The 12,078-nt window shown below is 46.4% G+C and overlaps 1 protein-coding gene across 1 annotated transcript in view; it reads right to left on the reverse strand.

The window, feature by feature from the left end:
- Nucleotides 1–4,015: 4,015 nt before the first annotated feature.
- The window catches only part of LOC139051800 (nose resistant to fluoxetine protein 6-like), a 96,682-nt gene continuing 88,619 nt past the window's right edge, over nucleotides 4,016–12,078 (reverse strand). The window contains exon 15 of the mRNA XM_070528790.1: nucleotides 4,016–5,411. Coding sequence (XP_070384891.1) covers nucleotides 5,154–5,411 — 258 coding nt within the window. The 3' untranslated portion in view covers nucleotides 4,016–5,153. The remainder of the gene's footprint in view (nucleotides 5,412–12,078) is intronic.

The following is a 12,078-nucleotide window of genomic DNA, read 5'->3' on the forward strand; positions in this document are numbered from 1 at the left end:
CATCTTTTTACATCCCTGAGCTTCTCGTCCATTTTATTTCTCGTAATTTAGTTTTTGCAATTATTGTAAACTTTCGGTCTTTGTTTCCATCGTTTACATCCAATTTACTCCCTCTGTTTCTCTCACTTTTTGACGACTACTGGTTGTCTTTCTGCACTTTCAATTATCCTGTACCTGGTTGTCAACTTTCTTGGCTTCTTCCTCAATTCTGTGTCCCCGCTTTGAGGTACAGATATTTGTTAACTTTAGCCGCCCGTTTATTTTCATCCATATTCTTGAGTACTTATTCCAAGCTAATTTTGCTTTGCATTTCCCTGAGTTCCAAACAGGCCCAACCAACGTCTCCCTGCACTGTCTCGTTTGTTGTTTTACCATGAGTTCTTGAAGTCAACCGGCCTACCGAACTTTGATGAACTTCCTACACCGACATTATGTCTGATTTTAGATAGCATCACCACCCCTCGACGGAAGGGGTCACTGCGCTTCATGATTATCCACGGCAATTCCTGAAAATTGTAGCCTCTTTATTCGTGGGGAGGCACTATGTTCAAGTCGGTGCAGTGAAGGAAGGCCTTCGAGTCGAGGATCCGTTCAGAATACCAAGGTTAAAATGCTAACGTAAACCTGAAAGAAAGTGTTCCTTGGCTTGTCATATGTTTCAGATGTGAAGCGTGTGTAGTGGCGCAGTGTTCCTTGCAAGAAAAATTAAAGTGCCAATTGTCTTTTCAGTTTTTGTGCGCGTATGACGCACTTTCCGCGTTTAACATATATGCAAATTTCCGTATATGGGCAGTTCTCCACTATACTGTTGTCACAGTATGGCCATCTAAACCAGGAGTTGAACTTCCGACCTTGCAGTTGGCAACTGATAGGTGCGGTGCCACCGCAGTGCTAAAAAATTACATTGTTGTCTCTCTTTTATGTCACTAATTGCGCAGAATTTGTTGAGTCTAAAATATGAAACGACAATCCAGTAATTCGCAATCAGCCAACATGCCCGTTAGTAGCGGCTCTGACTGTCGCTTCCAGGGCTAGTTCTAGCACACAGAAACAGATGCCGAAGAAATTTTATGAGAAACTGGTGCCGCAGTACTGCACCGCACGCGTGGTGCGAATAACGTTGGTTGGATCGGCTCCCATTTGCGCGAACAGAAAAGCAAGTAATTTCCTCTGTGCTTTCCGTCGAATAATTCTTGACTTCGTATGATTGTGACCAACAAAGATGAGGCTCCTCAGTTTCCCTTCTTCCATACCAGCGAGTGAGGCAAACGGTAACATGCATGCGTTCCGTAGTGTAAGCGGGCATGTGAAAACATAGCACACTTTTGCAGTATAGATTGGCTGGTCTAAACATCGCGCGATAAGTAACCGCCATCTATCTAGGAAACATCAGAAGCGTACTTTTCCCATCTGAACATGCACAGCCTTTCCATCTGCTCAGTCGCCAAGGCTACGCAGCAGAAAGGACCTGGACAATGGGTCCTTGCTCACCGCATATAGTCAAACGCTTCTACTCCTAAATGGCCTGTATAAGTAAGGATTCATGTCCCGACTGAATTCTAATCTGTCATATGCATTGAAAAGAAAGGTGTACGATCGCTTCATTCTCGCTGCGCTCTGTGCTAGCGTTAACAGCAGTGAAGCATTTCAAGAGCGTGATTATGTCACGAGTGTTACTGTGTTGCTGCAATGCTACAGGAATCACTCCATTCAGCCGCTGGTTGTTGTAACAGAGCGGTGGGCGCGATGGCCGACGAATACGTCGCAGTTGACGGCGCCAAGCTGATGCAAATGAAACTGTCGACTGGCGTATTTAAAGTGTCCAAAGGTGAAAAGACCACAAATGTAAGCGAAGGTAACAGTCACGAACAGCATTTAAAGGTACCAAAACTTTTCATGCCAAGCGAGGCGACAGCGGCATTCAACAATCTGCAGTTCTAAATTGCGCTGCTCCAGTGCTTCGCCTCCGACCATACCATCTACCTCGATGCAAAACGGTTGGCTCCAGTCTCACATTCCGTGAGTTTACGTGTGCACAAAGAAAGAAAGAAAAATAACAGCGCGTATCATGAAGCCTATCTTGAATTCTTGTTGAAGGCCCCTTCACCAGGCCCCATATCGAATTTTATTTATACGCTGGAAGTAGTTACGTGTCCTCTAGGGAGCTTCCGCCAACAAAAGTTGTCAAATCGGCTCATTAATAGCTGAGATAGCAATATTTGAGTGCCGCGAACCCATGATTTCAGAAGGCGGGCTCCACTGCCAAGCAAGATGCTCTCTCCACTCACCCCGTCTAGCCTCCGCAAGCGAAATTCCTTCCCTGCGTTCCCCAAACAGGACCTCGAGGATCGCGTGACGCATACGTCACAGGCCCCGCCTTCAAGTTTTTCCTCCTCACTTTTTTTTTCGGGGCTACACACTTCCGCCGATGGCGTTGCTCAGGCAACAAAAACTCAGGAAGAACAAGCGGATTGCAGAGCATGATCACGCGCTGCAACACGGTAGAAAATGGCAGAGTTTCGGTACCTACGCACATGAGCGCACGACCGTGGGATCAAGCAGGCGGAGCGGAAGTACAGCTCTCTTGCTTCGGTGCGAAGTAAAGCAAAAAACACACACACATGCGGTTGTGCGTGTTATTTCTCTAAACGTCAATTCGTCAATTCAAGCAACACATCGCACAGATAACAGGGGTGCGATCTTGTACGCGTTCCAAAATAGAACGGGGGCGGTTCGTTCCATCGAGCCAAATATGATTCGTCAATTTGAACCGTGCCGAACGCCATGACGTCAATTGTGACGTGTTATCTGCTGTCAATCATTCTGTATCGTCTGCTATCGGACGAACGGAACGGAACATACCGCCTATTTCGTGACGTAAAGAACGAACCGCCTTCGTTCTATTTTGGAACGCGTACAAGATCGCACCCCTGGCAGATGTCTTGAATAATTCACGAAGTACTGTGTCACCACGAGCGACGTCACACTGCGGACACGACTACGTTGCGCAGGGGCACGACTACGTCACCGCCCGGCTTGGAACGCGGCGGCCGCGAGAATGAAAAACGGCATTTGGCTTGAAATTTCATATCTTTGCACGGCGCGCAGCGATGTCATACTTTGCAGACACGATTGTTATCGCGCAATGTATGCTCTGCGCTGGTCAGCTCCAAATGGCCAGACTTGATTAGGGGCCCTTTAAATAAAGGTTTTCTCTTGTTTAACATGCTTAGCCTGCTCAAGTCATGGCAGCACAGTGCGTAATCTTTACAACGAAGTCACCTGTGTAACGAAGGTATTCGCAGTTCTCAAGCGCTATGTGATACAGATGTTTGATTGAATTCTCCTTTTGTCCTTGTATCATTACTATATTACAGTGGCATTGCACATCACAGGCTTGCAGTGAAAAGAATAAAATAGCCATTTCTATTGACAAGAAAATGTTTTATTGTGCTATAATAATTGATGTTTTCACACAACACTTCCTAAAGCATATAAAGAACAAAACCATATTTACATAGAAGACTGGTAACGTTCAACGATGCGCAAGAACTAGGGAGTGCCAACATTCCATGCTCACCTCCATGGTATAAATTTAATATAATATTCCCACCGAACATAGTATAGTGCTTCGTCCGGATGCGTCGACGTCAGCTTTGCATACAGTAAATATTGTTCGTTCTAGCAATTTTTTTTTCTCTATGTGTGGAAAACGTTGACTTGAAGGTTTCTACAGAGAGTTTCGTCGCTTTTCGTTAAATGAAGGAGAAGAGAAGCTGTAGTGTTTTTATTCGGTGATGGCATCTTCGAATGCCTATATTGAACCACACTTAGGGCTAATGTATGTAACAGACACAATCTGCGTTCTCTCCTATAGGCATAATTATTTTTCCCAACAGAAACAGTTATCACTGATGGTCATTGTGGCTTGCTCGACCACAGCCAAGCGGGCTGTGGTTGTGCAAGTCTTAATACCGCGGCATAAAGCCGCCACAATGTCTTCACCGCAAATCCAAATATTTATCCCGGCTGTTTAATTGCGTAAACATTACTTGTCCACCCGCCTTGGACCTGCCGGCTGAGAGCATTGCACTACCAGCCGAAATTGCTGGCGATCATGCACCTTAACCAAATCAATTATAAAAAGAAAAAAAAAGAGTTCATGGACAACATGTGTCCGAGCATCACAGCCGTGAGCCTCACTGCAAAAAATTATCAGGTCTGGTGATGGGGGTCAATGGGCAAACCGGGCACCATTAATGCTATGTGCAAATGAGTTACTGGAGTGAAATGGAACTGTAAAACGTGACATCGTTATTTCGGTTATTTTGCCAAAGGTACCCTGTGTAAGAATACCCAATCGCCATGTCAGCTGATTTGCCAACATTGGATTTGGAACTCAACAAGTCGCGGCTCTCCCGCATCGGTTTTTGTTCCCGCAAAAGCTATAAATAATAATGCATAGCGAAACTTGATCACCACAACGCATTTGTCAGAATGCATGCCGAAGTAATGCTATGCGATGGACCGGATGGGTTCTTTGCATAGGGAACGCTCAGGAGGAATGAACACCTTCGATAGGAAATTTGCGCAGTGTAGTGACCACATATGTTGTCGCACACTCTGGCTAATGCGCCTGACAGCTGCACAAATATGCGAGAAGCAGTAGCAGTACGCACGGTTCCTGCACCGTCCATTGCTTCGTCGCGTCACGTTTTCCATGCATGGATTAGCGCCGTTCGTCAATCTCAGTGCACCCACGGCTTCAACTTCTATGCCCACCCGAGATGTGCAAATGCGGCCGGTTCGGCATCAGCTGTCCAGCGGCCATGCCAGCGACAACGATGCGCCTGCTTCTTGTCTGACCACCAGTGGCTCGCAGACGGGTGCCGTTTCGAGCCACCAGGCAACTTGTCCTCAGTTCTTAATTCATTATTTCACAGCCTTTTCTCTAAGGAGGATGGTTCCACCTTCAGAACGCTGTGCTCTTCCACGATTTGGTGTTCATTTAACGCACCTTCACGTTGCCAAATGCCTCTTGCACGATTTAAGGCATTCGCGAGGAAGTCCTTAACGATTTGCGCGCTGGCACTACACACCTCCGCAAAAACAAAATAACGTGGCGAAATTTCTTTGCTTCTGACAAAAGGAGTCTATAAGTGGCACCATTGGTCCAGATGGATTGTGCTGGCCTGCGTCGTCTGGTCCTGGGTTACCACTAGGCGTGGACAGATGTATGTGATCACGGTCCTCCTCGTCTTGTGGCCACTGTCCTTGTTCTCCGAGTCGCGCTTCACTCGGCCCGGTACAAACAGCGTTTTCTCGCATATGCTGGTCGGCGACTCGCACACCAGGAACAGGCAGAAGCTCAACATGCAGCTCCACACAAAGAGGGTCAGTGCGTTGGACACCTGCGTATAGCGCGGAGCAAAACGAGGGAGTCGGTCTTTTTATTGAGAGCGTATCTCAGTGGATGTAGAGAGAAGGTATGTGGTACCACTTTTCTGCACACGTAAAACGACATTTTGCTCTCATTAAACAACGAGCATACATAAATTGCGGGATACAACGTCCCCTAACGGCACAGAGGGTTACGACGATCGCTGTATTGTAAGGCTCCCAGATTCATTTTGACCAATCGCATTTACGAGATTTATATTTTCTGCCGATCCCAGCATAGTGCCGGATGTACAAGTGCTAGGTAGGGCAACGTGCACTGATCATACGATAATGAGGCTAGGATTCACCTCAGTTTGAGGTGCGGAAGAGTAAAGTTGGTCAAGAAGAAACAGGTCAACTTAGAGGCAGTAAGGGTGAAAGCAGACAAATTAGGGCTGGTGCTTGCAAACAAACATACAGCCTTAGAACAGAGAGGTGCCGATGACATAGAGGTAATGAATAGAACCATAACTAGGCTGGCTTCAGATGCAGCAATTGAAGTGGGAGGCAATGCACCAAGCCAACCAGTAGGCAAGCTCTCCCAAGTAGCAAAGGACGTAATAAAGAAACGACAAAGAATGAAAGTGTACAACTGAAGAGATAAGATAGAATTCCCGGAGCTGCCAAAACTGAACAACTAGGAGAAAATAAGTAATATTCGAAATTATAACGTGAGAAAGACTGAAAAATCCGTATGAAATGGACGCAGCCTGAAATCAGTAAGAAGGAAACTTGGCATAGGACAAACCAAGGTGTATGCACTAAAAGATAAGCAGGGTAAGATCATCAGCAATCTCAAAGGTATCGTGAAAGCAGCGGAAGAATTGTATACTGACCAATACAGTATCCAGAGGACTCAGGATAACTCCATTCGAAACAGTAATGAACAGGATACGGAAAGTCCTCCTATATCTAACGATGACGTCGGAAGGAGCTTGCAAGACATGAAACGTGGCAGAGCGGCAGGTGAAGATGGAATAACAGTCGATATAATCGGAGATGCAGGAGACATATTACTTGGAAAACTGGCACTTCTTTATACGAAGTGTCTATCGACCGCAAACGTCCCAGAAAACTGGAAGAACGCAAGCATTATACTAATCCACAAAAAGGGAGACGTTAAAGAACTTAAAATTTATAGGCCAATTAGTTTACTCCCAGTATTATATAAAATATTTAGCAAGATAATGTCCAGTAAAATAAGGGCAACGCTGGACTTTACTCAACCAAGGGAACAGGCAAGTTTCAGGACGGGACACCCTACAATGGATCACATCTATGTTATCAATTAGGTAATCGCGAAATCCGCAGAGTACAATCAGCCTCTATATATGGCCTTTATAGCTTGACAAAACGCATTTGATTCAGTAGAGATACCAGCATTCATAGAGGCATTACGTCAATCAAGGAATACAGACCAATCACGTAAGTATCCTGTAAAATATCTACACAGATTCGACTGCTACGGATATTCTCCGCAAGATATATAAGAAGATACCTATAAATAAATGGGTCAGGCAAGGACACAGATCCTCTCCATTGATACCAACTGCTTGCTTTGAAGACATATTCAAACTATTCAAATGGGAAGGTTTAGGAGTAAGGCTCGATGGTGAACACCTGAGCAACCTACGGTTTTCCGAATAACATCGTTCTATTCAATAACACTGCAGACATGTTACAACAAGTGATTGAGAACCTTAACAATGATAGTGTAAGAGTGGGCTTGAGGATTAATATGCAGAAGACAAAGATAATGATGAATAACCGGACAAGGGAACAAGAGTTCAAGATCGCCTGTCAGCCTGTAGAGTCTGTGAAGGAGTACGTTTACCTAGGTCAAAGAATCACAGGGAACCCTGATCATGAGAAGGAAATTCATAGAATAAAAATGGTTCTGATCGCATATGGCAGACTTTGTCAGCGCCTGACTGGAAGCTTATCATTATCATTGAAAAGGAAGGTGCCCAATGAGCGCACTTTACCGGTGCTGACATTTGGGGCAGTGACTTGGAGACTGACAGAGAATCTGGAGAACAAGTTAGGGACCGCACAAAAAGTGCTGCAACAAAGAATGCTAGGCATAACCTTGAGAGACAGAAAGAGAGCGGTTTGGATCAGAGAGAAAGTGGTATAGCCGATATTGTAATTGGCATAAGAGAAAAAAATGGCCCTGGGCAGCTCATGTAACGCGCAAGTTAAATAACCATTGGACAATTAGGGTTACAGAATGGGTACCAAGAGAAGGGAAACGCAGGAGAGGAAGGCAGAAGACCAGGCGGTGCGATGAAATTAGGAAATTGGCCGCTGCTAGTTGGACTCGGTGAGCGCAGGACAGGGTTAATTGATAACATATGCTGCTGCTGCTGATGATGATGATGATGATGTATTAATGGTATAAGTCATATTTTGTTATAAACGGATAGAGTGTCGCATGCGTCATGTGGAAGTTCTGGGTTCAGTTTGCAGTGGCAAAAACTTGCCTTTTTTCACTTTAAATTTAATTTTTCATTGCAGTTTCTACATTTCAATATAAGGACAGGTTCCTGTATGCTATTCTTCACTTTAAGGGTCCCTGAAACCATTCGGAGTAATTTTGTAGACCCGTAATTTTGTAGGATACAGCTACAATAAAACGTTAGTGCCATAATTTAAGTGAAGCGTGTCATATTAAGAGAGCTACGAAGAAATACAAGTTACCTTCCACCCTACCGATGCGGTTTCTCCTCAACTTGTTCACCGAGTGATCGGGGCGACGCTCTGCCTTCACTGGATCTGCGTCATGAAATGACGTCATGTTATCTACTTGCGGTTGTCTTGGAGGTAGCGCGCGAAGCCTCTTCAAACTTTTCGTTAGACGCCTGGCTATCGATGTTGCGCGAGTGCTATCCAAACAGCATGTGTTGCAAGCATTCTCTAGAAAAACAATGTGGGCTTGTTGGCATGGCATCTTCACCTTTGTTCGCTAGCGGGAATAAGACTGCACACAAGAACACACACAGCACAGCACCGTATGTGTCCCGTTTGTCGTGTGTCCAGTCATATTCGCGCTAAAGAACTCAGTTCAAGCGAGCGTTCTGCCGCAGTGCCGAGTTTGTCCGGTATTCCTGTAAAAGCAGGAAAGCTGGGCGTTGGGACGGATAGGTAGAGGCGTAAACTAAAGCACGTCCTTATTCCTATCGCTGTGACGTAGGGGCGTACGTCCCTATTCCTATCGCTGTGATCTAAGTGGCTTGAGTGGTCTGCACGGTGCATCCACTTGGTGGTGCGGAGCCTAACCAGCTAAACGCACTGCTACTAATGCTGCAGCCAAATGTAAAACATTTTAAATATTTAAAAAGAGGACGTATTCATGATTATGCTTCTGCAGAAAATTTACACCAGCAGCAAAGTAGCACGCACTTGGTTACTGCTATATTTATGCGCCCTGTATTTGTCTGGTTGAGGTCTGTGCCACCAGATGGCTGCACCATGCAGGAAATTCCCGTTCGCACCTCAGCTCAACCGGTAAAACACCCACTCCACTTGCGCTTGCGTTCACACAAATACTGGATACAGTAAAACTCTTTACAGTGGTAGCAATCCTCTGGGGCAAAGTGACATCTACAAACGCATAGATGCTGGCACCAATCGGATAACGATAGCCTGATGCGATGCAGCTGGGGAGGATCAGGTAACAGCAGATTTGTTGAAGGATGGTGGGCAGATTGTTCTAGAAAAACTCGCCACCCTGTATACTCAATGCCTCATGACTTCGAGCGTATCCGAATCTCGGAAGAACGCTAACATAATCCTAATCATAAGGAAGGGTTGCCAAAGACTTGAAAAACTATAGACCGATCAGCTTACTGTCCGTTGCCTACAAAGTATGTAGTAGGGTAATCGCAAATAGAATCAAGAACACATAGACTTCTGTCAACCAAAGGACCAGGCAGGATTCCGTAAAGGCTACTCAACAATAGACCATATTCACACTATCAATCAGGCGATCGAGAAATGTGCGGATTATAACCAACCCTTATATATAGCTTTCATTGGTTACGAGAAAGCGTTCGATTCAGTCGAAACCTCTGCAGTCATGGAGGCATTACGTAATCAGGGTGCAGACGAGCCGTATGTAAAAATACTGGAAGATATCTATAGCGGCTCCACAGCCACCGTTGTCCTCCATAAAGAAAGTAAAGAAATCCCAATAAAGAAAGGCGTCAGGCAGGGAGATACGATCTCTCCAATGCTATTCACAGCGTGTTTACAGGAGGTATGCAGAGACCTGGATTGGGAACGATTGGGGATAAGGGTTAATGGAGAATACCTTAGTAACTTGCGATTCGCTGATGATATTGCGTTGCTTAGTAACTAAGGGGACCAATTGCAATGCTTGCTCACTGACCTGCAGAGGCAAAGCAGAAGAGTGGGTCTAAAAATTAATCTGTAGCCACTCCGCTTGCCTGCTGCCTTGCAGAGGAACACAATGTCGCAGCTTGACATATTGCCGATCGGTATATTTGAAACCTACAAGGCAGCAACGGCGATACATGGTGCTCGCGAAAAGAAAGATCGAGACCAACACTGACCGCATAGCTCACGTGAACACGCAGAATGCGGCAACACAAGCAGACAGCACTTATGCTATCTTCGGCTGGTCGCTTCCATCCCCCGAAGCAGAGTCGGGCAGATTTGGCGTTCCCCCAGTTCAGAGGTAGAGGACGAGCGCGCAAGCCAAACGTGCGACTCGCTCTCGGAGGAGGCAATGGCACATGCTAAACCACGTGACTACTACCAACGTCCGATGTTTCGCTTATCGAAAGCTGCCGGGAAAACAGGCAGACGCGCCGGCGGGACGAGCGTTCGTCGCAGTGGCCTAGGTTGCCTAGGTTACGGTGGGCCGTCGCCAACAGCAGCAACGCGGCTCTGCGATGACGTTTCAATTTCGACGACTGCTCCGACGACAGGGCTCGGAGCGCCTCAGAGCGCTCGAAGGTGGAGGAGAGCAATCGAGAGGAACCAGCCGAACGCAGGGCGGGCACCCTCTTTCAACCAGCCGAAGACAACGCCGCTCGCGAGAGCGCTCCAGAGCGCTCAGAAACGACCAGTCGAAGATGGCATTAGTGTGTGTCGGAAGTGCTCCAGTCTAGTGATAAGTGATCGTTGCGTATGCTCTTTCTGGCACTGTTTTATAGAAACAACTTAACCAATATTCCATCTATTGCGAACATTTGTTCACAATCAAATTGAAAAAAATGATTGATGGTGCACACTGGGAAGCCAATCGCATAGCTCGCCCAACTGACATCGACTGGGCTAGCTGCGTCAATTGGGAGAGGGCGGCTTAAAACTAAGGGAAGCGGCGCCGCTGCGATCGATAGCGAAGCACATTTCCAAAACCCTGTAATAAATTACGCGCTTTATGCGGAGCACTTAGAAGTGTCACACAACGATCAAAACGGCCTAACCTAATGACTTAGTACAATTGTACAAGATCGTTAAAATTGTTTGAGGGTCCCTTTAAATGTCTGCTTCCTTAATTTCGTGGTTATTGAAACTAAATGGAGACCCTCAGTTCCCCTGATTTATCCGGCTATTACCTGCCCATTAATAGTCCAAAATCAAGAAAGGGGCTGACAGATGGAATAGCACACTGTGGTATAAAGTTTGTAAACAGGGATAAGGTGCCTCAGACAGGCTGGCCAACGTTTCGATAGGAGGACCTATCTTCTTCAAAGGCGGCCTCGTCATCCTCGGCGTGTTAGTTTTAAAGGGTTAGTGCAGTGACGTCACGTGCGGGTGTTGTCGCTGGCGGCTGGTTTTAAAGAGAGAGATTACCAGAGGAAACAAGCGCTGTCGTCCGACGTCTGTGAGCTTCATTCTCAAGACGAGGGGACAAGAGCGTGAGAGCGCGGGGAGAAAAGGAAAGAAATAGAAGCAGTAAAAAAGGGGAAAAAATGGAAAAAAGAGGGTGGGGGAAGCCAGGGCGGCACCAAGAGAGACAAAAAGGGGGGGTGGTGAAAGTTTTAAGAAATATGGGGGCTTGGGAGCGTGTTGGGGATGCGAAAGGTTAGGAGGTATTCAGGGGGAGTCGTTGGCGGCATCTTTTGAGGCATTAGAACAGCCGGTCAAGCGGACAGTACGCGAGTAACACAAAAGACAAAAAAAAGATAAAACCCAGACACACACACACACACACACAAAAAAACATGAGTTGAAAGCGACTTGAGTAGCAGAGTACCAATACGTCGAGTAATTTTGAAATAGTTAAGATGGCGACGAGAAGTCTGCGGTGCAATGTATGGGCTGACTGAAAGGCAGCGGCATGGTCTTTCAAGGGGCACTGCCCCACGCGCTCAACGTAGGTGTCGTTACGGCGGTATCCAGAAATGGCGATACTCTGGGATGAGGCGCCGTAAAAGGCATATTGACTTCGGAATGTGCTGCCGAAGGGGTTTCAAGAAAAAAAATAGACAAAAAAGGGGGGAGGAAGGGAAGGGAGAGGTGGAGGGGGGCCCCGAAACTGGTATAACAAACAGGAGGGTGACGCACGCAGAAGCGGGCGGGGGCAAGTGTACATGGATGAAGGGGATCGTACAGTTGGTATAGACGTAAAAACCTGAAAGACTACATTAAATTGAGTAGTAGGCAGGA

The sequence above is a fragment of the Dermacentor albipictus genome, unplaced genomic scaffold (genome assembly GCF_038994185.2).
Source record: "Dermacentor albipictus isolate Rhodes 1998 colony unplaced genomic scaffold, USDA_Dalb.pri_finalv2 scaffold_14, whole genome shotgun sequence".
In the NCBI taxonomy this organism is placed as follows: domain Eukaryota; kingdom Metazoa; phylum Arthropoda; class Arachnida; order Ixodida; family Ixodidae; genus Dermacentor; species Dermacentor albipictus.